Source organism: Pagrus major, chromosome 14 (assembly GCF_040436345.1).
Source record: "Pagrus major chromosome 14, Pma_NU_1.0".
NCBI lineage: Eukaryota > Metazoa > Chordata > Actinopteri > Spariformes > Sparidae > Pagrus > Pagrus major.
In genome coordinates, this window is record NC_133228.1 from 19169274 (window position 1) to 19196966 (window position 27693).

Here is a 27693-nt window from a genome sequence, read left to right on the forward strand (position 1 = left end):
GGACTTTTGATATTCTACATGACACAGTTGACACCTTTTATCTTCTCTCTCTTCCGTTATAGCTTCGCAAAGCTGACCAGTGGATCAAATACAGACCCACCTGAAAAGAATAGTTCATTTTGGGAAATACCAAAGTCAATTTAGGTGAGTCTTGCCACTTGGCAACGCCCCCAGGCAAATAATTTGGGCTAACAAGACCAGGCCCCTATTTAAAATGAATGGGAAGAGAGCCAGAACTTCACTTTCATTGGTCACTGGCACATAAAAACTGGATGTGTAGAGTCACCTCTCAAATCTGGTAGAAAACACTTAAAAAGTTTGGCGACCTTGAACCAAAATAAGGTTTAAAATGCTTCTACTACACATGTGCAAGGTTTCAGGACACCAGCTTCTCTTATGACTCAATCCAGACAGCAACGACAGGACGGAGTTTACAGTCTAATGTTTGAATAATGTCACCTTTCTTGGTAATCCTGCGCATTTGCCTGATATCCTCCTCCTGTCACGCTTATTTGAAATCTGTCTGCAGCAACAACATAATTGCCGGTCAGGCTGTGATAACACACTTTTATTTCCAGTATGCTTTAAGCGGTTTATCTCCTCCCTGACATCGTCTCTGGGAATATGCTTTTATGCAGAGTTAGATGAGACAATGGATGCTTCTCTCGTAGCAGTTGAAGACCAGAGACAAGCTTGCCTGGCTCGTTACACAGGTAAAAGATATACTACCTGCATCAACGTGTTGACATTGTTATTGTCGGCATGCTGTAGAAGCTTAAGCTCTCGTTTTGGTCATTTTCCACTGGTTTCAAACAGAAGTCCCATTTTATGTAAGCTCATGAGAAAACGACGCTGCTTCTCATTTGAATTATTGCCTCAGTAAACAGTTTCCTAATGAGTTTATGGTCTCGATCGCTAGTTTAAAGTCTCCCTCAACACAGCGTGATGCTCAGTTTGTAAATTAAGTTCCCATTTGGAGTGAAACAGACGATAAAGCAGGGTATGTTTCCAGGCGCACTACTTTATGATTGATAAGTCTCTACATCAGCGTGTACAGCGGGTTCTCAGTCAGATCCAATCAGTAACAGTAGCTTCGAAACGGTCGTCCACGAACTTCACGGTGGGTTTATGCTCCGTTGCTAATACGTTAGCGAATACAGATGCAGGTTGGTTATTCCTGCTTTTTCTTCTTCCTTAAAAGCAATAACAAGGGAGGAACACACATTTAAAATGCTGTTCATATATATAAAATCATCTCTCCGCCGCCCACTCTTTCCATTTATGCTGTGCAGAAATTACAGGGTGCTGTTAAATGCCACTTTTACAGTACTGTTGTGTCAGAGTGAAATGATTACATGGTATGAGGTGAATCCTGGACGGCCAAAAGCATCACACTCGCCTTGACAAAAGAAAGGTTGCAATAAAAGAAAAAAGGCAGAAGAAACATCAGTGCGAGGCTACATTAAGAGACAAATTGTCAAACTGCTGCTGCTGCCACTATTACAGCAGTGAGTGGAGTAATGAATGCAGCACAGAGGTTCAATGGGAGCAGTAAAAATAGATGCTATTAGACTGAGAGAGAGAAAGAGAAAGGGGAATACAGCGAAAGTGTGATTTTCTTAGGTGTACTGACAGTTTGAGGCCAACAACAGCCGAGCAGAGCAGCAGCTGCTTCTGAGCACATCAATACGCACCCAGCGTCGATCCTTCGGCCCTCATTAAGTCCAACATATGGAGGTTTGGAGGTTTTAGTTGAGTCATGTTTTGCTGCTTGGCCTGAAACAGCTGACGACTCATATTTGGAGCCTCCCCCCTCCTTTTCCCCTCTTACCTCTCTCCTCTTCCTCCCTCTGCTCTGATCTCTCTGGCCCCTGTTCCTTTCCTCACCTCCTCATTATCCGACTCCTCGCTCTCACCTTCTGCTCCAACACACCCAGATATCCTCAGTGAGGTAGTTTCAAGTTCAAATAACCTTTTAGCATTCTTCATCAGACTCCGTGTTTTGCTCTCTGACTCTCCGTCCCTCTCGGATGAAACTCAAATCTGAACTGTTGGACTCTTTCGGGGGTCATTAGGCTCGTTGCACCATGGCAACAGCAGCTGCTGCTATAATTTGCAGGCAAATTTTTTATTGCTCTGTAAACGCACTGATGACCGAAGCGTCATTTGTACAACCCTGGGTTTGAATGATGATTTGAATCAACAGCCCACTAGTCAAAACGTCCACATGCAGTGAATGTCACCGGGCTGAATGGCCTCAGAAGTGCTGCTCCGATGGTTTAACAGCAGCACTTTTTCAACAAGTTGTTCTCTTTTTGATGCTTTTTTCCTGATTAATTGCCCGCTGTGTTTTAAATTACTACAAGACCATTAGCTGTCGCCAAAATGAGTACTGCCAGAGTGCTTTAGCTATTAGAGTCTGTCATTTTCCACATTCGCAAACTAAAGACGGCAAGAAAATGTAATGCCGCTAACATATTAAAGGGATAGTCTGAGCTTAATAAGGTACTTATCCATAGTGTAATACCTAAAGTAGATGGAAGTCAGCGTCCACTTAGGTGTTTTTAAAGGGTTAGTTTGGACTCAGCAAAGTCGCACAATAACACAAACAAACCATCTTGCAGAACGCAGTTGGTGGTTTATCGCTGCCTGAATCAGTTAAAATGACTGTTTTTTCCAATGGAGTCTGGTGGCTTTGGAGACAGCGATTTCATGGCTCAAGTTTTCTGTCAGAAAGCATTGGAAATTATCTAAAATATGTTTTGGTGCTGCCGACGTCCACAGCAGTACATCTCTTAGCTTCTGGGGTAGTGCTCCCGCTGCTTCGCCAAAATGGGGGCGTGCCGAGCGCCATCTACACTCATATAACCCCACTTATTTAAAAAAAACCTGAATTATCCCTTTAACATGTGTCCAAACCAGATGTTCAAGCACATTAAAGAATAATAAGCTGAGTGATTAATAAACTCCTACACATTATTCAGCTCTTACCTTGCACGTCATCATGTCGCTGACCCTCTGCTGCATCGACTGACCGGCTTTGGGTCTGACCAGCAGGTAGAGAGCCTTGACCTCGGGGCATGACCTCAGCAGCTTCTCCACCAGCACTTTCCCCATGAAGCCCGTGGCTCCCGTGATCAGCACGTTCTTGCCGGCGTAGTATTCAGCGATGGATGCCATCCTGCTGCCCGCTGTGCCGCTGCAGATGTCGGTCAGCGTGGTGTGTCCGTCTGTTGCCTGTTCTCCCAACCCGGCGAGGTCCCGGTCTTCTGACAGCTCCTGCAGAGACAGGAGGAGGAGGAGGAGGAGGAGGATGTGAGTGAGGGCTGGCAGCCACATACTTTAAATACTGTATCAGGAAGTGGGCCTATTTGTGAATACACAAGTTTCAGTAATGAAGCGGTTCGTGGAGAAGCCAAATCTGAGTTTTGCATGAATGTACAGACTTTAAATTGCTTCAGTTTGATGTATTTTGGGGGGAAAAACACATTTCAACACATTCAAAACAGAGGATCGCTGGTGTTATCTCTCTCTGACCTTCAGACTGCCAGGAGAAACATGCAACTACAATGCAAATCAGATGAATATTCATACAGGCGGATGGAGAGAGGGCAACGTTCAGGGGCGATTTGTCATGTGTGTGTGTGTCCACAGGAAAAGGCTGCGCTGCAGAGGAGAAGTGAAAGTTGTGGGCTGCAACCACATATTATTTTTACAATTAGCTGTTTGAGGAATTAGTATATTCCCTTTACTATCATGGAAGACCAAAAAAAATAAATAAATCAGCAAACATCCACTTTCAAGGCAAGACAAGTGAATTTGAGGCATTCTTGCTTACAATGATTGTAAATAGTGTGTTGATCAACCAATCTGCAAATTTGTTTTGCTCTATTTTCAATAAATAACCATTTTTATTATTAAATGTGGATACAAATAGTGAAACTGTCTAAACTATTATAATTTCCCACAGCCCAAAGTAACATTTTCAAACATCTTGTTTAGTCTCACCAACATAAAAATCCCCCAAAGTATTACATTTAAAATGACATGTAACAGAGAAGACCTGGAAATCCTCCTTCTGAGAGCCTGAGACGAGTGAATGTTGTTGCTTTTTCGCTGGATAAATATTCCAATAACACACTTACACTTGATTATTAATACAAAAATTCACTACTATTGTTTGTTGAGTTTTAACGTAACTATTAATTATTGGTATTAACAATTTTGAGCTGAACATTCACTGGCTCGAGCTTCCTAAATGTGAATATTTGCTGGTTTTCTTCCCCTGTTGTGATCGTAAACAAATGAACTTTGGTGTTTGGATTGGACATTGGACTCTTTGTTTACCTAAACATGAACAGATTAGTCAAGAAAATAATCGTTTGTATTATAATTGAACAAATAAATGTTAATTTTAGCCCAATTTGTAATAAAAACTCACAACATTAATCATTAAAGTTGTTATTTCACACCCTTGAAGAGTTTCCTAATGTACTGCATGAAAGTGAAACTGTTCTGCTGCAACGATTAGTCAACCGAAAGAAAACTGGCAGCTATTTTGACAATCTATTCATCGTTACAGTCATTTTTCAAGCAGAAATGTCAAACATTTGCTGGTTCCAGCTTCTCAGATTTAAGGATTTGCTGCTTTTCTTTGTCATTTATCATAATAAATGAAGCATCTCTGAGTTTTGGACTGTTGGTTGGACAAAAGAAGCCATTTGAAGACGTCACACTGGGAAAGATTAAACGAAAAAATAAAAACAACTGGAAGATTAATCACGATTGACAATAATCGTCGGCTGCAGCCCTATTTGATATGTGATTTTGTCATTTTCACGATATACAAGGATACAGAATATTTCAACCGTATCATCCGGCTTTGCACAGAAACAGTCAATGACGCTGAATCTTTTGAAGTGACCAGAGTCGAACATGAACACACACACAGCTGTGACCTCACGGCTCTACGATCTCTGCCCTCCTCAATCAAACAACTCAAACCACAGCAGCTCGGGATTTACAACCACAATCAACAATACAAGACAATATTCCACTGGATTATCTCCCACAAACACTTTTAACCTTGTTTGGGTGACATTGCGCGACCTCACCAGCCATCCCTGCATATGCTTTCATTCCTGTGAGCGCTCTGTCGTTTCGCAAGGTCTTAGTTTTATGCGAGATGTGGATCCACATCAGCTGGAGGCGCTGCCGGTTAGCCACAAGATTTACACAACAATCTTAGCCCATTGAATCGCAGTCAGAATGAAGAACGCTCCTGCTTTGCCCTGCTAAGACACACATTTACTCAAGATAAAGTGACCCAGAGTTGCACTCCTCGTCATTCTTTCACTTATTTCTGATGTGTTCCTGGACGTCCAGCCGCCCTCGTTCTACGTCAACTTAATTGGATCAATTGCACTCTAATGGTGGCGGTGTAATGGACTGTGTCTGCTTATTTGGGCCAACTCAATACAATAAATCAGGAGCTGCGTCTGCTGCTTTAGCAGTGGCAGGCGGCCAGGTCCAACAGGGTCCTGATTAGCACAGAGGCACCGGATAGAGGCTGATGTGGCTTCTGATACTGGTCATTAGGTTCTGACTCTGCTCCCAGTGCTCATGAACTGGTCACATATTATCTTGAGGCAACAGTTGGCTCTTTAATGAGCAGATTTCTTTTTCCTGTCGACTGCAAAATACAAATGACCACTTATCTCTGGTAGAATCCTGCCATGGTGACAGTTTTGGCATTGTCCGTTATTAATATTTCAGTATCTCGGTTTGTTCAACCTGTCAAATGTGTCCATGTGATGCGTCAATCTTTCCTATCAAGCTCTGTGGAAAACAGACGAATACCACGATAAGAAATGTCAGGTGACCGTAGTATAAGTGCGAAAAAAGTCAAAGCATGGTGGACGCTGGGGTTGATGGATGGGTTAAATAAAAACACAGGACTTTTTCCCAGAAGACCGGTGTTTGTGCCCCGTGTGAAACCAAAAGTCACTGTCACTTACTTTAACAGATGTAACGTCATCTTTTCCTAAACCTAACTGAATGGTTTTGTTGTACTGAAATCAAACCAAATTGTGATCGTTTCAAAATGTTAAACATCGACAAGGGTCGCTAACAGATCTGCTCTCCACTGAAGCGAATGGAAAGGTTTAGCGTATGTACTGCACTACAATTGAAAGTGTAAATTTGTGTTATTTGTACGAGGCCTGGGCGATAAAACGGCACTTCATCGGTAGCGGAAAGAAAATAGTTTGCAGCCGTACTCACAGCTAGGGCTGCAAATAGCAGTCATTTTCATAATCAATTAATCTGCTGGCAATATAACAATGTCTTCCAGTGTCTTGTTTTGTCTGACTCAGAGTCTGAAACCAAAAAATATTCATGTTACTACAATGTAGAGACAAGCAAAAGCAGTAGAGGAGGTGGATCACATTTTTGGCATTTTTGCATGAAAAAACATCCAATCCTGGATATTTTATGTCTGATCATCTCCTTTTCAGTGTTGCTGTTGTCTCAGATCCACTTTAGTCCAATACAATCGAAATGTATTTCATCTTCTCCCGGCAACTTCAGAGGGAGAGGTCGCCCTTTGAGACAACAATGCTACAGCAGGCATTTATAGGCACTTGAGGAAATGAGCGAGTGCATTTGGGAAGTTTATGGCTGCGGAAAAGCCTCGTGTAGATGATGGATATGATATCAACACGAGTGCTAATAAAACTTCAAAGCGAGACGAGAATCTTTCCATCGAATCTTAAAAAGCAGTTCATCATTGCACTCGTTAAAGCCCATTACACGAGTTACACCAGCGTCTGTGGCGGGGATATCTAAATAAATTATAGCGTATGATTTCAGATACAGCTTGAGTGAACTGTGAACAACAAGCAACCACCTCGTTAAAGTCTTGGTGTCACTCACAGCTCAGGTAATCTGTAACTATCTGGCTTTTTACCTACATGAGCAGAACAAGACGATTGTTTACGAGACGAGACTTTGCCCCTTTTTTTCAATCTGAGCCGTCATGTGACTTCGGCTGTGTTTTCTGTGCGACTCTCCCATCAAAGCATTGTGTTGTAAGTGATGACAGCTTCCCGGCTCTGGTTGGCATCACTTACCAACCAGCCTGTAAAAAAAAAAAAAAAACAGGGCTGATTGGGATGCCTGCTTGCAAAATGTTTGGCAACATTAGCACTACGTTTAGCCAAGATAGACGCTCGATCAGCACTTTTTTTAGTGATTCACTGGAGCTGTGATTTGTGCTCAAGATGAGTTTTTTTTTTCTTCCCTCCTCCCCTCCTCGCTTCTTTCATCCTCTCTCCTGGGCTGCAGATTCCCGGCATGTCTGCCCGAAGACTGAAGACGGAAACCAAATCCTCCTGAGCCAAACGTGGCCCAGATAACAAAACAATCTTGTATTTACTTGCTTTTCCTTCCAGTCTGCCTTCTGTGCATGCGATATTGAATTACAGAGAGAGCGAGTGCGTGTATTTGATTTATTCTTCCACTTGTTTGCAGTGGAAAAGAGGCATCACAGAAACTAAACCCTGGGTTTCGAGCAAAAGGAGCCAAGCCGAGGTCGAGATCTACTTACAGACAAAGTAATATCTGCAGATTTACTACGCTGTATGCACAGACACTAAATAAAAAGGGTCAGTCGAGGTCCTCCTCCGAGGCCCCTGACATTCCAGCTTTGTGCTTCAGCAGAGATTCCCCGTGGACACGAGGACAAGGGCAGAGGGGCTGAAAGTCACTACGGATTAACGCCTGACAATGGAAATGTTCCTGCAGCTGGAAAAGTGCTGGAATGGACGCGCACATCCCAGATTCATGGCACACCAGATACACACAACTATACACCCACTGCTGCTGCATTCTTCTTAGGTTAGACAAACCCCCACCTCCTGCCTCACCCCATGCCTGATGATGACAAGCCAACATGGAGGCAGGAGCTACACTGACTCTCTTTCTTTGTACAGACATCCAACAAGGAGAAGAAGAAATGTTGTTATAGATTATTTTCACAATGATAAAATGTAAGAAAAAAGTGATAATTGTCCATCAGTGTCTAAAAAAGGAAAAAAAAATGGGAGGATTTATCCAAAAAGACGCCAAAATGACTGAATCTTATGTCACTTTATCTTTAAAACATCACTAACTTGAGTATTAGATTCATTTAACTCGACAAACCAAACGTATATTTGCATGTAATTGACCGTTATGATCTAAATAAGAAAATATCTGATCAAAGAATGTGTAAAAAATGACCTGAACGTACATGAATGAAGTCAAAAACGTACTGAGAGTTTATATCCAGCGCTCCTGATAACAGGCCAGGGTGTATTTGTGTTTGTGTATGAAACAGATGAAATGTTTACCACAACATGAAATACTGATGATTTCACATCTTCAGGCCTCTCGAAATGATTTAAGTTGAACAGTCTGATAAGGAAGATCCCTGTGATGAGGGGGAACCATGAAGGGGATAGCCGTTTAAAAAAGGTCTCAAGCAAAAAGATTGTGAATTAACACTATTTTTAATACAACAGAAGTCTCCTGAGCTTCGTCCCGTTCGACCTCGTCAATCACACTAACGGTAAAGAGACAAGCAGAATAAAGCTCATACGGCTTCTGTCTGTCAGCATTAACCTTGTTGTGTTGATGCTGATGAATGAGACAGCAGCCTTTTGAGAGTCTGCGTTATGACTCGAAAGGAAAAGTACTGGGCAGCGAGGACGAGCGCTAAAACCTTCAGGGACCAGCTTCTCAGGTTATGATGCCATCTTGACAAAGTAGCGCGTCATGCTCAAAGTCAATCAGGGTCATTGCGAGAAATAAAGTTGGAAGACGCTCGGGGAGGGCGTAAGAACACAGCTCATCTGCAGAGATTTACTGCTGTGTGCAGATAACGCCGCTGCACTCTGGCCTTTATTTCACGTCTCCTTTTTCTTCCGTCTGAGGGGTTTTCCCCGGGAGGTCCACGCCGTTTGTCGGAGGCGGGTTGTTTTAAGCCGCGGCTCTGCAGTCCTTCTGCTGCCTCCGGCCTTTCCTCACACAAACCTTCTATTAGTGGGTCAGCTGAGTGCTGCTGGAGACACGGGCAAAAATCGAGCTCCACAGCTGCACGCCGGCAAAGACCATTATAAAATGGACAAAAGGCGACAGAGGCAGGAGCGGAGGGAGGGAAGGGAGGGGAGTGTGGGAAAAATAGAAAGTGCAAAATGCAGCCAATAATTAAAGCAGCATTAGTCAAGTTGAATGCCAGTGCCAGGCAGCACACAGGAGAAGTCAGCCCCCTTTCACTAAATAACACAGTGCCAACATTGTAAAAAAAAAAAACCCCTGAAAAGCTGAGTTAAGTGTACTACCAGTCGTTTTAACATCCCTCTGCCAACATGGACACTTCTGAAAAGACGGAGGTCCAACTAGTAATTTTCAAGCCAGGAGACGGGGATTGTTTCAGGGTGCCAAACAAGGATCCAAAAAACTCACAGGATTTAAACCAGCGCACACACCGTGTCCACACAGCAGCAGCAGCAGCAGCAGCGGCGGCAGCTTCACTGCTCCGTCTACACAGGACGTGTTCAGGCACAGTTTGAATTGTAGGTCACCCCGGATTTGGCAGTGCTCGAAGCCAAATACACTGTACCTAGGCACATGAAATGGGGGAATATAAACCTGAAAAGAAGCTACAAAAGCAGTGACGCTTGCCTTTGTAGACAGCTGGACTGACTGAACCAGGTGATGACTCAAAAGTGCAGCTGAAAGGCTTCCTGTGCAGGGCCAGCGTGTCCTGCATTCACAATTAAGGACATCGCCCGTCCACAGCGAGCCGTAATCGGCAAAGAAGGCATGACGATCTCGCTCCACAAACAATAATGTTCCTGGTTTTGACCATGTTTAAAGCATTTTCTGGTTCTTGTCTCTGTGACAATCTCAAGTAGAGAGGAAATGAGTCCCAGTCTCTCTTTACCCAGAGGGAGAGGATGAGGCCGGGCGAGTGACCGGATCATGAGATTAGATTAATAAAATGTATTAGCTGAGTACTTGTCACACTGACTGTTAGCTCACTGTGCACCCCTTACTTACTGTTCCTACTGCTTTCTGTTTAAGCACGAGTGTAGCATTTAGAGCGATAACATTTATAGCCATACCGTAGCTTCATGAGCTGGTTAAAAAAAGTATTCTTTGGTTAAGTCTTCAATGTTTCAAGCTAACTTTAAAAACAGAAATATAGTAGAAAGGCTGTTGAATATTCACTTGTTGGCTAACGTTATATACCGCTACATGTCATGCTAAACACAGAGGCTAAAGCTACATGTCTCAGGCAAAAAGTAGTATCCTAACTAGTCGATGATCCATGGAGGCCAGTATTGTTATAGTGGTTGCTAGTTAGCCTGTTAGCCTAGCCTACTTATTTGTATTTTCCAAACAGTATGTTTGTCTTTTACATTTCAAGAAAAAAAACACTTTGAGGATGAGGACTTACCGATGAAGTTGTCAAACACGTAACACTTTCTACGCTAAAGCTACAGTTGCTAGAATAGACTTAGACTAATCTAAGCAAGACAGAAATGCTAATGTTCGCTAGCTGTCAAACTGATGAGGTAATGTTGACTGACATTTCTTGAGTGTAAACTCTTATGTTAGCCTAAACTCTGTTAGCATCAGCTTCCACAGTGGGGAATTGTGACTAGGCCTTTGTTAAACATAACCTGTAAATCCACACACTTGTAGCAGTCCCATTGTTGGAGACTTGCTGTCTTGTCTTTGTCTTTGTCTTTATCTTCCCTCAAGCTTCCCTCTAACTGCAGAGGATTCAGATCACCTGTGCACAGGTGAGGAGACTGACTCCTGATTGAGGAGTGGAAGCAGCTTGGGACATTTCCCTCCCAGCCAGTCAGGGTGTGATGACACCCTGTTTGTGAAGGCATTTGTTTATTGATTTACTTTCCAAGTAGTGGACATTGGGGCATTCCCCCCTAGATTTACATGTCTTTTGTTTATATTTTTATGTAGGTCGGGCTGGCCTGTAAGCATTTTTTTAGCGTTACAGCGGAAAAGATTTTTAAAGGATGAGGACGAACTAGCTCCTTGTTGAACAAAACGTCATCTCTTCTTGAGTATAAACTTCCAAAAATCCCCCAAAAAACAACAGAGTAGAGCTGCTTACATTAGGCTTAACTCGGTTAGCATCGGCGTGGTGAGCCAGCTAGCCCAAACTCTCATCGATGCGTCACTGTTAAACATTTCCAGCATCCTCCATCTTGTCTCCCATCTCTCCAGTGTATATATGAGGCTGTGACATTGGCCCTTTTGCACAAACCCACGTAATTGAACGGCACTTCTTACGCACAGCACTCTTCATCCAAGATTGCATTACTGCACAAAAAAACCAGCAGGTCCTCTCCTCCACTTCATTTTTTTCTCCGAGGCAGCTAAAGGCTAATCTAATTAGAATTAATTATATTAGCCATGGGCTTCAAGGATTTAAGTAGTGTCTCTTTAATTTAATCTTTTTCCTTTTTTTTTTTTTTTAAACCAAGAACCAGTTTCCAATCTACACATGAAGGTCGTTGCTCACGATCAGATATCTGGCCACAGGAGATTGTGTGTTGGAGCTTATGTTTCTGTGTTCACATACACGTGCATCAGAGCATTGTCCACATTGTGTCCGATCGCAGAGGGATTCTGTAATTACACCAGCCGTCTCTGAGTGACAGAGCCTCTGGGTGCTGTGGTGTCAGTTAACGCCTGGCTCAGACCCAGACTTGGCAACCGTACTCCGAGTGCGGCGGCCGGGCCAAGAGGTCATGAACTCGCACTTGTGGTGATCGTGGTCTGGATCCCACGCACCTCTCTCCAGTAACAAATCCACATATCTCTCAATAATTAGGGATCCAATAGCCTATAATTGTGTCTGTTATGTATGAGAGTCTGAGCCTGGAGAGTAAACAGTTCATCTTTACTAAAAACAACACTTAAATGTAATGTTGTCAAAAAACAGCAGAGCTCTCTGTCACACAAATGTGGCACGAGTGTGAGAAAGATGGGAAAATAAACGTGTTTGAAATAAAGCAATAACCTGGGCCTTGACGCCAGATCAATGGTCGGCTGTCTATGGCCCTAGTGTGTTGTGTCCTGCACCGTTGGCACTAGTCGGCCCTCGTCGGTGCCAGTAGACGATGTTCAGCTGGCAGTGGAGCCCGTCGATGAGAGAAATCACTCTGATTGGCTGTGAAGAGTGCTGGAGAAGGTAAAGCTCCTCAAGCCTGTCGCTGTAGGATCCATAACCCTGACCCTGTGTACTAGTCATCAATCGCGGTCACCAAATACACCTGGGCGGCCATTTATATACCTGTGTTGACCACCCCGGTATAATATATGTGTGGGAAACGCTGCAGAAGTTTGCTGTGGTCTTTGTCGTGAGTTCAAGTGCAGCTTTTTGGACGAGACAAGGACGACACGAGGCGACGCAACAGTCCGCCTACGTCGGCATTCGTTCTTTGATGTTGGTTTGTTGCGTCTGGGCCCTTAAATGTACTTTACCCGCTTTGAAAAAACCCATAAAATAACACATAAACTGCATTTATATAGCGTATACAAACAGATAAACAACAAGAGACTCCCAGATATTGCTGTATCAGTCTCAAAATCCAGCACCATCAGGCTGCAGCATGCACACGAGTTCTTGTTGAAAGAAAACCCCCAGAATGCAATGCTTTTCCTGTACTAGATGAGTAAATTTCCACTATGCAACACCACGCTTGTTAGCGGCGCTGCAAAATGGATGATTCATCCATCAAATATCTCACAATCTCAACTCACTTTTGAGCATTTAACAGTGAGGGATAATGAGTGAGGGAGTGTTTTAGGACGCAGCCTCTGATTTGTTTCATCTTCACCCAGCATGCACTGAGAGCTTAGTGCGCCTTCCAAATTTTTGGAAATGACAAAAAAATACCCACAGCTGCAGAGAGCCCGCCGGTCTTTTTATATGATTCACTCGAGGCAGCCGGGCTGACAAAAGACACCCTCGCTATCTGCAGCCTGACGAGCTCACATATGTAGACGATGATGGGAACGCGCCTCGATTGGTGAGGCGGTTTCAAGTCCTTATCAGAGAAACAGAAAAAGACTGGGTCACAGGCCACAGCTGCCCCGTCACTTATCCTGCAGGCTCATTTTCCTAAAGTGGAGAGAGGCTGAAGCAGGATATCAGTGAGGCACGCACTGATCCATATAACGTGTTCACGCTGGATGATTATCGATATGACTGTTGATTAACTTTCATCTAAATTATTGATTCCAAACAAACTATTATGTTGCTTTTTTGTTAATGTTTGTTAAGAGTCTGTTGTTTCCTAATAATCTTCAAGGACGTTTCCTGGAAAGATCTTTGCAATTCGGTACTGATTAAAGTGAAAATAGGACAATTTCTTGAAAGTAAAACTCGATTTAATTTAATTTAATACGTTTATAATTGGAAAACTAATTCGTATTTCTATTCTAATTCTATTTTAGACACATTTTCACACTTTTGCCTGGTAAACTGGTCTGATTAAAGACTCTAGCTTGTACTGGCAATTAGTTGGAATTAATTAATTGGAAGCACACCAATTGATTTCCACTTCCCTTTAATGAGAACCAAATTAAATTTCTGGGAAACTTGCTGGGACACTATGAACCCTGAAAAGAAAGTGTTACCTTTTGATATTTTCATGTGTACTGATTTACATTGCCCATGCCAAGATATATTGTATTATTTTTTCACCTGTGTCCGTTTGTTGGTTTGTGACCAGGACTGCACAAAAACTACTGAACAGATTTCCCCGAAAACTTGGATGGAGGATGAGTCTCGGCCCAGAATAGACCCCATTCACTTCTAAATAATCATTTAACAATCTATAATTGGAAACTTCATTCTTCATTTTATTGTTGAACTAACCTGTGTTCTTGCTTGTAGACAGATTTCATATTACTGCATGGTGAGCTGATCTGATTAAAGACTCTTGCTCGCTCAGGCAGTTAGTTGGAATTAATTTATTGGAAGCACACCAATTGATTTGAATTAGTAACAAATTAAATTTCTAGGAAACGTTATCACAATATGAGCAGTTATAGACGCGGCTGTTAGTCGAAACCGTTTGACTTAACTTTGTATAAGATGTCATTTGGTTTTGTAACTGTGGTCATTTCATTAAAAACTACATTATGAGTTACTGTCCTGCTTTAATGTTACGTCTGATATCTGAGCGGACCCTTTAATACCTCATAGTTTGACTATTTCCACAGTCATACGAGTCAAAAAAGACGGCAAACCAGTAGGGACAATAAGGCCGAATGTAGGTTTATGTGTGACATCTCCCAAAACAGCCAAAACTACATTTATAACTAAAGTTATAACTAATGTTTCAATGCTTTTTGATACTCTTATGGATCACAACCTCTTATCTTACATGCATTTTAAATAGATTCACCATGCCAGGATATATACGTGCACCAAGATCCATATCAGGAGGACTATTTCCTCTTGACCCAACGGTTTCACATGTAATAGTCACATTTAAATGCATGAATGTAAAGCTGAAGCCTCGACAGCGTGATGTATTGTAGCGATACTGCATCTCGTACTTCCTGACTTGTCCGTGCCTTTGAACAACAATCAGCTCCCTTGCATGGAAACCAATATGTGTGACCTAGTCATTTAATCAAGTATCCGGTGCAGAGTAAGAGTAATGTACTACTTTATACACACACACACACACACACACATACACAGTGCTGCCAGCCAGGTTTATAATTAATGACAAGGGATCTCTGGCATCAGTTGGTGAGTATCTCATCCATCCATCCATCAATCGCGGTGGAAAACACAACCCCACTGGTGGTTTTTGGACACGAGAGGCATGAACATCCACAGATTATTTCAGATTTACGCTGCTAGTGGACAGATTAGGACGGAGTAATGCAACAGGATCCAAACACTATACCATCGTAATCTTTTTATCGTCGGTGAGTGCGACCCAAAATCACACGTGTGGCTCGGTGCACTGATAGTATCTGAAGCGTATGATGAGATGAACAACCTTTAAAACACAGCGGAGTGGTTGTTGCCGGTTTCTGTGAATGGAAGACAAATAAATCTGGGCCAGAAGGACGGGGATGTTGTTGATGTAGGAGTGTGTGTGTGTGTGTGTGTGTGTGTGTGTGTTTGTGTGTTTCAGGGAAGAGAGGATGCAATCAGCTTTGGCTGTCTGCTGGGTACAAGGCTCGGCAGAGAGATTAAAAGAAAAGGCTGCTCTCTTCCTAGGATTGGAGCTGGGATGCGGTCCACTTAGAGCTGTACTTTGCTTCCAGGGTGACCGAAGTGGTCTAAAACTGTTCATCTTTTTATGGGGTCAACGTGGGGTCTTTCAAGATTTAAGGCGCTTTTAGGCTTAATTTGAACAGGTAGTAAACAAACTCTGCAGTTAGCAATAAGGGGATGACTACAAGAGTCTCATTACTGTAGTAAGTTGCTAAAATTTCACAAAATACTGTACCCACAGCCCAAGTTAATGGTTTGTTTTGCCTGACTAACAATCTAAAACCCAAAGATACTCAGTTTAAAAGAATACAAAACCAAGAAAATCATCAAATCCGCTCATTTGAGGAGCTAATATGAGATTGTTTTGCATTCTTGCTTGATAAACAACTTAAATAATTAACAGGTTATCGAAAATTGTAAGCAATTACTGTAGTTTGCTGTCGATCAATCGGCTAATCATTTTAGCGCTGTCAATTAATTAAAAGGTTTAATCTGTAAAATAGATATTCAAGATGTTCAAATTACGATGATATAATGACAGAGAAAAGAAGGAGATTCTCACATTTCAGAGGCTGAAAACTGTCAAATATGTCGTATTTTTCTTGATGAATGACTTAAAGGTGCAAAATGTGAGAATTTTAGCTTAAAACATTAAAAAATTAATTAAAGTTATCAACAAAATTTGAAGAAACAACAGTTTTGATGTTATGTCAAAGATGTCCATGTAATGTGCTACAGAGTTATCTACTGAAGTTAGCATGCTAACCAGCTAGCCCCAACCTAGCTCCCAGTCGGGCCTGCTAGCTGCACGGTAAACTAAGCTAACCTCGCTAAAGGCAGCTACAATACAAAGCTGTTTAGTGTCTTTCAGCTAATTGTTTTGATTTTACAGATCACAATTTTAATATTTTGGATCACTCCCACAACTCTCACTAAACTTGTGTCTAGCTTCAGCTCTGATTCATTGACCGTACACCACCTACTCAGTTAGCAGCTAGCTGGAGAACATAGCAGAGCATTTAGCAGCTAAGGAGCCAGATGGTTGGTGGAGACCAAACCTGAGCTCAAAGTGAGTGAATATGGGACTTGTGGCCAGAAACATGACTCCCAAATAAATGCTAATGTTACTGCAAGTCTGCTTGATGTGTAAATAAGCAAGTATTTTCATGGTGATGTCAATTTTGTGTTCATTATCAATTAATCAGAACCCAGAGCATAATGTAATGGCTTTGACATGTACAGTAAATACAAGGGGAGAAGAAAAGGCCACACAGTCAATAACAACCTGCTACAGGGCTTTATTAAATACCAGATAAACCGGGATTTACTGTCTTTGATCCACCTCAATTATTCCTTTAACGACTGCTTGGTTCACTTCAAAGCAGCCCTGGGAGTTTCTGCCTTTATCTCCTCTGCAGCAGACCAATACTGTGATGCATTGTGTTGCCTGTGTGGAGGATGCGATCACAATGAGCTTTGTTGGACTAATCAGTGGGCGAGTGAGAGGAAACACCATGCGAGACAATTATTCTCAGGTCTCAGGGAAAGAAAAGACTGTAAAGTATATAGAGGAAGATATGCATTGACTTGGCTGCCGGCCATATTGTCCGTGCATGCGAGGGCTGGGCGTTCGTCCAAAATGTCCCAGACACAGACAGCGAGGTTGGGCCACCCTGTCACAGACATCTCTTAATGGGGTCCGAGACGAACATCACTTCAAATTAGCCCCCAGAGGCTTATTCCTTTTAATCCTTCAAAAAACAAAGCCCTCGAGTTGAGAAATAGGACAGACAGTATCTGAAGAGAAAGGTAAACTTTACAAAAAAACATCAGGATAGCCTCAGGCATGAACGGCCTGCAGTCCAGCTGTAGCCTCATGTGATGGAGAGTGTTGTTCGTGTCGGGAAGGATGCACTTGTTTGACAAACAGTCGGAGCTCCAACTTCCCAACGGCTCAAAAATGAGGAACTTTGCGTTCCGGTGATTCAACTCTTGGTGTTTTATTTACCAAGAGTCCACTAAAGATCCTGCAACAGCAACTAAAACTGCCGAAAGTCCAACGATAACAAGGTCAATACTATAGGAGACTGTGATAACAGGTCAAGTCTCTATTAATATGTGAGTTATGACCTCCACAAGATTATGTAGTACATTAATATGAGACATTTTTGCACATGTTACACAATCACAGCTAATGAATCCTGGGTATGTTCTCCTGATGACGACTTTTAAAGCAAAACTGAAAGCACAACACAGCTCCCTCCTTTTATAGACTTCTAGTTTCATCCTGCACAAAACAAATATGACATTAAGAGGTAAAGACATGCGCTCAAGAGGTTATGATTAATGTCAAACTATGAGCAAATACATGTTTTTTCTCCTCTGGCGGCTGTAAAAGAGCCTGATCAGGACCCTGCTTTTCCATCCTTGGTGGTGGATTACTCAACTTCTCCTCTTATACAGTAAACCCTCATGTATTTAAGATTTCTTTGGACTTGTGCGAACACAGATGACAGTCCTGCGGCCACACCCTTTGGATTTATCTGTGTTGAGTTGCATAAATTCTTGTAAATGTGTAATCTTGGAAACCCCGCACCACCTGCACCATCATGTTTCCTGAGAAGCAACAACGCCCCTGACATCAGATCAATGTAATCCGGGGAAAGTAATGTTGCAACAACCGCCCGCTTACTTCACATTTTGCAAAGTGTATTCACTGCTTTCACTGAGGCACTTTGTAATCATTTCTGCAAAGTGCTATGTGATTATAAATCCAGCCGACGGTGATCTACAGACCTCGTAAAGACATCTTAGAAGGTTGTTCAGAAAGCCCTAATCCATGTAGCGATCACTGGCTCCGTTAATCAACACTTGGGTGACTCACTGCGAGGAAAGCGCCTGTAAATCGTCTCCATTACCCTCCTGTGACATGCTGTTAAAAGAGCACACATGTCACAGGAGGGTCAATGTCATACAACCAACTGTGAATATCCCCGTGTGGTTATTAACAGCACACAGGAACCACAGATGGAGAGAGTGTTGCAAGGTGACCCATGCTAATTTACAACATCTGCTTGAGCATTCAAATTAAAAAGGACCAATGCCACAGATTTTGAACACTCAGTTCAATCAGTTTCATACAGTATGAAAACCAACAAGCAGGGTCTTTGGTATACAGTCAGACACTTTACAGTCCTCCTTACAGGACGATCCTGCAGTTGACCTACACACTCCCCTCCCTTTAACAGCCTTGGCCTCTTTCTTGTGCTCATTTTTTCCTACAACATCCACAGCATTCGAGCCGATTGCTGATTCGAGCCGATCCGGATCCTCCCATGAGAAACCACAGGTGCAGGGACGCCGTTCCTTCATTACCCCCCTGGCCTGGCTCTGAAGAAAAAGACACTGCACTGTGTGCTACTTTTAGCTGATCTAGTAAAAGCAATTTTTTTTTCATTAAACACACAAATCTTTTGTTTACTGTTCACTTGACGAGGCTTTCGATTGTTTTTTCCACTTGACCGGCATCTGGTTTGACCGGCGTGACATCAAGATCAACACAGAACCGCCCTGTGGTTAGAAGACAATAAAGGAAGAACAATGTGGATCAACCAATATTTCCACACCGTCACATGACAGTAAAGATGAAGCATCGAGTGTCGTTTGTCACGTTGCCTCACCGTGTTGGTGGATAAGCAATCACATGTCAAATAGTTGAGACCAGAGCTGTTAATTTACGCAACTGACAGAATATTGACGTTCTGAAAAGCCTCAGATGAACTTTGGGTTTAGTGTCAATTAGCACATGCTAGCATGCTAACAAGCTAAAGTAAGACGGTTAACAACAGCATTTTTTGTAAGTATGTTAGCATGATAACAAAATACTGTTCTGACTGTACTTCTAGATAAAAAATGTTGATCCATGACCTTAAATTTCACAGATTTCTTCCTGATGACGTTTAACCTCAGGTGCACCCTAACCCTTACTGATAGAGTAAGTAAGCCAGTAGGCTTCGCTGAGTGAATCATGGTCACAAGCATCTCAAAAATTCTCCTCTCCGCACGCATGATCCATCACGTGTTACGTCACATTTTAACGAGTGATAACATCTGAGGCTGAAAGACGACGCCAAAAGGTGGCAGTGCACAGTGTGGCTTCCTCTCCTCCTCTTCCACTGACGATATAAAGAGATTTAACATCCTCGCAGCGGCGGTTTATCCGCTGACTGCTGAAGAGGCGGCACGCTGCAATCCCCTCAGCCCAGACCGCACCTCTACATCACAGCCTTCTCAAACCACCTGAAACTGTCGTCTCCAGCACTGCCTCCACAATCAGTGTAGCATACTAGAGGAAAGAGCAGCAACACACCTACTTGGCATTAAGATTTATGGAGACCTGCAACAGGAGGAGGAAGAGGAAGCGCTTGAGGTGAAAGGATAGAGAGCTGCGGGGGTTTGTAGGAACGGTTGTGGCTTGAGGTACGAGATCACAGGAGGATGTAAACAAGGCAAGTGATGAACCCGCAGGACAAAAGAGGAACTTTGTAATGAAATCTCACGTCTGTAAACTCCTCAGACACGTTAAAGTAGCCACACGTGTGAAGTAACATACCTCCCGGCAGCATCGATGTGGCTATAAATACATAAATGAGCACACATACACGAACACCTACCTAACACTTATCTGAGAACAAAATATAGGTCATCTCGTGATGATAATTAGAGCTCTATTTGTGATCTCGATTTAGAAAATCAGCCCAAGACACTTTTCTCACTTTGCTCTCGGATGGTGACGAGCTAAATTTACGACAACACGTCAAAACACCTTTCGACGGGGAAATCTGCTCACAGTTTGCTCCATATGATGCACCGATAGTCCCGACGGTGATATATTTCAGCAGCTGAGGCGTCACGCATTCATAACACATGAACTTGACCTCAGTCTTGTTTGACCTCATCACAGTCAATTTATTACACAAGATAAAGCGTCTAACATCGATCTGCGTTTAGGCTTTTATTGGCTTATTGTGGGAAAATGGAAAAATACACAGCGGTGGACTTAAAAAAAACAATTAAACACTTTTGTAGGGATTGACAGGTGATTCATTGATCAATAGATACTTAATCTGCAGCTGTTTTGATTATCAAAGTCGTTTTTCATCCACAAGATGGCCAAATTTTGCAGGTTTTCTCTGTTTTATATGAATGTTAACTGAATATTTCGTGGTTTTGGACTGTTAGTCAGTAAAAATACAAAATGTAAAGATGTTATTTTGGCCTGTGTGGGAAAACTTAAAGGGGCGCTGAACAATATTTACAATATTAATGAGGTAACGACACAAACTCAGATATATTTATGAATAAACAAGCTGTTCTCAGAGGAAAGAAAGGTCCCCAGAACACTGTTTGAAGCTAGAAAAGGTGGCAGGGTCCGCCACATATAAACAAAGCAAAACAGTATGAAACTATGTCGTCCTTTTAAAGCCAGTTTGCTTACGAATAGTTTGTTTAAGCACAAAAACAATCACGTCAAATAAAGATCTTCATCTTCTGCTTAAACGTTCTTCCCCAGAACTACGTAATGCACCTTTATCTGTTTGTTTAAAGTGCTTCCTGGAGCTAATAACACAAAATAAAGCTCAACCGATGACGACCTCACACTGCGGTCTGTAATCGCTTAACCACAGTGACTAAAAAATATATAATTAGTGATTGTTTGAAGACATCTAATCTAATTTTAGGGCCTTTTACTGTTGCCTAAAAAGGGGAAACAGCAAGTTATCATGATAACACACACACAGTGATAAGAGAGGCATGTAGTGGCTGTAGATGCAGAGCCGGCCGGTCCAGTAGTTATCATGGGAGTTTCCTCCTCCATGTTTAAAAATGTAAACACAGCACTGATCCAAGCTCCTGTCTCTGAGTCTAAAGTAAAAGAAAATCACATGCAACACCACATCTTCTCAGATCTGGGGTCAGGCAGGACATTTCCGTTACAATTATGGTCTGTGGTGTGATGTGAGGGGCCAGAGCTGATCTGCCTCAAGAGCCACAGACTGAGATGTGAACACAGTCTGCTGCTGCTGCTAACTGCTGCTGCTACATGCTGCTGCTGACCAGCTGCACATTCATGATCAGGAGAGTCAGCTGGGCTCTCTGTCATCTCAGCCCAGACCGCTGAGCAAGAGCTCATCAGAGAGGAGGTGATTCAAATGGTTCGCCTCCACATGGCAAACCACACACACACACACACACACACACACACACACACACACACACACACACACACACACACACACACGCTGAGATCTTCAGTTTTTTCTAACTGTGGCTCATTTTTCTACACAAACACTGTTTTTATCATCCTGACAGCTACAAAATAATGTGACCATGAACTAAACGCTTTTATTTATCATTATTACGTGCCAACAGTCTCCAGTCGACAGAGCCAAGGTAGACATGTTTATATAACATCACTTCCGGTGGATGTTTTCAAAATAAAACTAGTAGTCTACTTTTTGCTGAAATTAAAATGTAATGGCAGCAGATAATAGGCCTGTTGAAAACCTATTATGCCCATGATGTGAAACAAAATGTAAAAATCCAGCATTGCTTTTAAATCACTTTACAATTAGCTTAATAGTTTAGAAACTATTAAGCTTTATCAAGCTCTCTCACATATGTAAAATATACTCCAGTAATAGTATACATACTTGTCTAGTAGTAGACTAGACAAGGAGTATAGTATACTTGTAAACTACTAGTACAGCAGTATGAAAGTATGCTATACTAGTAACACTACTACTACAACACTACTACTAGACAAGTAGTATGCATACACTACTTGTCTAGTAGTAGTATAGTAGTAGTGGTTGTCTAGTATACTTGTATACTACTATATTAGTGATATACAAGTTGATCCTTCTTGTCTACTTGTAAAAGAGCTCCAGTGTGATGACATTTTGTCCTGAATTAAATGAAAACACTGGTTGTTAAGACCAATTTTGTCGCAGAGTTCCTCAAGTGTTTTCCATTATTGGCCGTAGAATGATTTAATACACACTACTTTTAATAAAAAAGCTTTAAAAGCTTCCTAAATGCATCTGACAGGTGGTTAGATGTACATTTTTTTCCTTTTAATTTGTAATACAGTGAACGCTTTTCTTTTGAAAGTCCCTGTCCCCGCTTCCTGTCTGGTCGGTGCTAGCAGCCGTCAGCTTGCCCCTCCTCCTCCCGGCGGCTCCACGCTGACTGCGGCTCGAGCTCCACAGCTGCCCGCCGCCCTGCCGTCGGAGGCGGCCACAACTTACAGGAATGGAGCGGACTCCATCCTCACACAACTCCCGCGTTGAGTCCAAAACAATAAAAAATTGGGGAAAAAAAGCCGCAAACACTCTGATTTTTTTTTTTTGGACCGACTGCTCGGAGACATGTTCAGCCCCGGCGTGGTGATGCTCACTCCCGCTGCTGCGACCGCACAGCCGACGAAACCAGTGAAAGATGCTCCGTGCCACGACGCCTCCCCCGCTCCACAGCACCCACAATCAACAAAAATAAATAAATAACAGAAATAAATATAATGCTTTCTTACCGTGGACATCGTTTGATGCGGGCGGCTCCTTCCTCTTGCGGGTTTCAAAGAGGCTGTGCGGTGCGGCAGCTGCGGACTCTCTGCCTCCTCCCACCGGCCGCCCCTGGGCTCTGGCTGCTGGGATACTTCCACCGTTATAAAAGCCCAGTCCGGCCCCGCCGACTGCCTGTCTGTCTGCGGACTGCTGCAGCCAGACAGACTGCTACACACACACACACGAGATAGTGGGTGGGCAGGGCGCGTCACCCCGCCCGTGGGCCCTCCCCTAGTCCCGCCGGTACACGCCGTTCTGTCGTATGCGAGACCGAGCGCCACGCCAAACTTCATTCAAAAATCTGCGAAGTTAACGCGGCTGGCGTGAACGTTGTTCTATGAGATGCGGAAAGCGGGACGTATTCTCTGAATCATCACAATGTCAAGTTCGGCATATGCCAAACACAAATATAAACGTATTTTTTTTTCATTTAAATATGAAGTTTAAAGGTGCACTATGTAGTTTTGGGAAGAAATTGAGGAAGCTCACCATTGCCTGATTTTTAATATGTAAACAAACAAACTCTCTTCATTTGTATGACTGAATAAACTAAATACACGAACTGACCTTAAAGGAAAACACAATTTCATACTTTTGTGGCGGACCCTGCCGCCTTTCTAGCTTCAAACAGTCTTCTGGGGACCTTATTTTCCTCTGAGAACAGCTTGTTTATTCAGTTATGGAAAAAAATACATATTTCGGAGTTTGTATTATTACCTCATTAATATTAAAATATATTAGTAAATATTATAATTCGAGTTTCAAAGGAGGGCGAGGGCTTGAAGACTTCAGGACACTGATTATAGCTGAAACCACCTCAGAGATTATATGAGGATGAGTGCGATATTCTTCATGCCATATCTCTATCCACTCTAATCAGTAGCTTTACTGCCTACTGTACTTGTGATGCATACTAAGATCCAAGAAAATGACTGCAGCCTGTGAATAATCTCGTTCGCTCTTGAAACGTGACCTGAACCGCTCCCAAGTTGACCATTCGTTTCTGGGAAGAGCATCAAATCTGGTCATAAACAATCACACTAATGAGATAAGATCAAATTAATTTTCATCATCATGCACCCAAACATTATCCATGTCCACTCAATGATGCCTCTAAATCATCTGAAACAGTACACGACTTATCTCCTACCATAAAATGATCCATTGATCCCTCTTAAACTGAGCCTCATTGTTCATTGCGCAGCTAAAGCAGCATGCTGGAACAAGCCCCCTTTTTCTATTGACGCCCACGTAAAAACATTCAAAGTAGATAATTCGCCTCGCTCGTTGCAAAACACTGACGCATAATCAAAGTAATCAAGTACCAGGCATCAAATACCGCCACATCGGTCATTAGAGCCAGCCTGTTACCTGCTGGAGGACACTTAAACCTCCAGTCGGTGCCATTATTCAACATCTTACTGCTTTGATTATGACTCACAGTCGATCATAGTTTCAGTGCACTTAGCTGAAGGGCTTTGCTTTTTCGCCTCAGCTGCGCAATAACAGTAATACAATCGGCAAATAAAATCTCTATTCAGCCGTGAAATTATGAAAACAGGATGACAAAACTCTCTGGGTTCAGCAGACAGTGTGAAATAATGTCTGATCTTTTCTTTTTTTCCCCCAACAATCTGAAGGCAACGCAACTTTAAAGAGCCGGCTACACACCGGGCTTTGACCCACAAACCTCAAAGTGGCACGCATGAACAGGGCGACCCCTTTGCCTTTTTTCTGCATGTAATCCCTGTTGTGCAACAAATTATTTGCCGTCCCTTTAATTTTTAGTTTTTCGTCAGAGGCCTCCCACCACGATCCAGGTCTACATTTCTCTCTGATTGCAGGGATGTTGATTCGAAAGTCATGGCTGAAACACTGCATGCATTATTTAATTCAGCCGAGGGTGCTGCACTGTGTTTAAAATGTGTTTCAAGATTAAAGAGCATGGAGCTGTGCACGCTCAGGGCTTTCTACAGCCTGTGTTGCTCCCAAATGAGTTGATTAGTGCCTCCACCCTGTCTTTGTTGGTTGGTTGGTTTGTCAGCAGGGTTACACAAAAACTACTTAATGAATTTCCATGAAACTTGGATGGAGGACGTGTCCCGGCCCTGAAAAGACCCCATTAAGTTCTGATGGGGATCCGAATAAAGGGATGAATTCAGGAACGTAATCTCGCTTTCTTTAACATTGTGAGCGTATTTAGCTAACTGCTGCTTACTGTGGCTGCCCTTAGTTAGCTCAGTTAGCCATGCAGCTAGTGGTTCGGGCTGGTAAGCATGCTAACTCTGGTAGCTATCTCTGCAACACAATACACAGACGTCTTAATGTCAAAATGTCTATTTATTCGCATTTCTGTCGATCAGTTTTGAATGTTTTCAACAGAAATTCCTACATAAAGCTGCTTTAAATGAACACGTTCAACTCATTAAACTCTCTCTGCAGAATATTACTAAAGATTTGAGCCCAGTAATGTATAAAATATAAATCATTGCCATTTGATGAACATGTCGAAGGTGGTTCTTCAACTGTAGCTGCCCTTAGCTAGTTAGCCGTGCAGCTGGATAGGAGCTCGGGGGCCCAGGGGAGTGTTGGTGTTCACTCACAATACATAATGTCAAAATTATTATTTATTCACAGGATATTATTAATGATTTGAACACAACAGTGTCTAAAATATAAGTTATTGCCTTCATTGTCTGATGATGAACATGTAAGACTCTTCAGAAAGAGCAGAGCAGCCTGGTGAGGTCTGCACAGCTCGTCGTTCTCCCGGTGGAGACATGTGCACAGCTCTGGATTGATTCGCCCCTGTGGAGACTACAGGCACCAGCCAGCAGCTTCCAGCTGGCAGCAGGCGGCCCCGACCAGCGCTGCCTCTGCAGGAGGGCTCGTCATGCTGCTGCTGCAGGGCTTCATCTCTCACACTCTGCCTTCTTCTGCGTCTCTTTCCTGTTTGTTTGATGCACAGCAGTGAAGACACCTTCTCACTTGCCAGATATGTGATCAAATAAAGACAAGATAGCAGCAGCATCACATGTAGGACACCTTACATCAAGTTTATGTTGTGCTAAAATGTAATGAATTAATCAGGACATGAACTGCAGTGTGTGTTTCACGTGTTTTTCATGCATATTGCAACAGGATGTACCTGTGAAAACCACAACACCAACTGGAGGAAGTGTGTACACTCATGTATCATCATATGTTATTCAAACGTGGACGTGCATGCATAAAAAAATATGATGTAATATTCTTTATCGTCACACTGGATGTCAAAATCCCTGTAACATTTTGTAAGAGGAAATGTCTAACTAATAACTTTATGTAAGTTCAACAATTATGAAACCAAGCAGCACAGGAATAAAAGCCTGGTCTGTACTGACCTCTAGTGGACACATGGAGGATGTGCACACAGGACATAAAAAACCCTTATGGAGTTTCTGTTCAACCTGCACAAGGAAACTATCAGTGATTATATATTCTGTACATTTAAAGCTAATACTCTCCTGAGCCAATCAACCCATTAGGATGAATTCCTTATATTTAAAGTGAGCACTCTACCTTATCTGACCTGGTTCATCAGATGCCTCCATGTGGCCAAATAGTGGCATTACAACAGGATACAGATTTTAGGAAAGGAGCTCACACAGGAGGTTTTCTTCCTGCACTGGTTACACTTTATTTTAACCCTGTCTGCCTATTTAGTATTTATAAGCAGCATATAAACACTGCATAAGTAGCTTATAACTATAGTGTTTATTCATGTATCTCTAAACAACTTCTCCTATAACAAATCTGTCTCGTGTAAAAAGATAATTAATCATTTATATAATACTAGCTTTGGTAATAAAGTGCGAACTACATGAGACGCAGCTGAAAGAGCTAAAGGAGACCTTGTTAGTAAGTAGTTCAGTTCAGTTTAGGGAAGAGTATTTAAAAATATCTTCTGTGCCCCTGACAGGGAGCTTAAAGTTTGCAAAAATGACCCTGATGATGTCACAGTGATGTCATCAAAATCTATGGAAAGCCTGTTTTACAAACCGAAGGTGTTGAAGTTGAAATATGTGCGTGTTTTTGGAGATTAAATGATACTAGACATTATGGAAGAGTGATACTAAATAGCCGAAACGACCCTTTAAAGGATAAGTTCACCCAAAAAAGAAAAAGAAAATTGAGTCATTATCTACTTTCTCCCGTGTGGATAGAAGTAAGGTGAGGTTTCCTCGTCCGTGAAACATTTCTGGAGCTTCACAGCAAAACAGCGTTGCAGCGTTCTTCTAAACATGTCGAGGAGGACGTCTGGAGACTTGGATTACACCAGTCGAGCTGTACGGAGACATTTTGTTTTCTTTCAGTTGTTTTTTAATGTCTTAACACAAGTCCCCATCTACTTCGGTTGATTAGGAGAATGCTGAGACTTTCCATCAGCATGAGTTTGTAGAAAATGACTGAATTTTCATTTTTTGATGAATTTATCCTTTAAATAGGGTTACAGCAGTGTTATCATTCGTGTATTCAGTTCATACACAAGGAGTTATAGTTGTAATACAATCATAAACACCTGAAATGTCCTTTTATGTGTTTACAACTACATTATAGTGTGTTATGAACCAGTATTTACTGCTTTAAAGGGCTGAACAGGGGCGTAAAGTGTTGCACCCGCTCTTCTTCTATATGAACCGCAACGCTTTAACAAAAACAGACAGCCGTAATAAATCACACAGCAGCGCCTCCTCAATAAATCTG

General features: G+C 42.4%; 1 protein-coding gene across 2 annotated transcripts in view; it reads right to left on the reverse strand.

The window, feature by feature from the left end:
* The window catches only part of LOC141008676 (fatty acyl-CoA reductase 1), a 54809-nt gene extending 31704 nt beyond the window's left edge, over nt 1-23105 (reverse strand). The window contains exons 1-2 of one of the 2 annotated variants that reach the window (XM_073481125.1): nt 22914-23105; nt 2992-3279 (exon numbers count right to left, since the gene is read on the reverse strand). In XM_073481125.1, the coding sequence (XP_073337226.1) occupies nt 2992-3279; nt 22914-22922 (297 nt within the window). In that variant the 5' untranslated portion in view covers nt 22923-23105. Of the gene's footprint in view, nt 1-2991; nt 3280-10743; nt 10764-22913 lie in introns of those variants that run through there. The other variant, XM_073481124.1, reaches the window with a different exon arrangement.
* Between the last annotated feature and the right edge of the window lie 4588 nt (nt 23106-27693).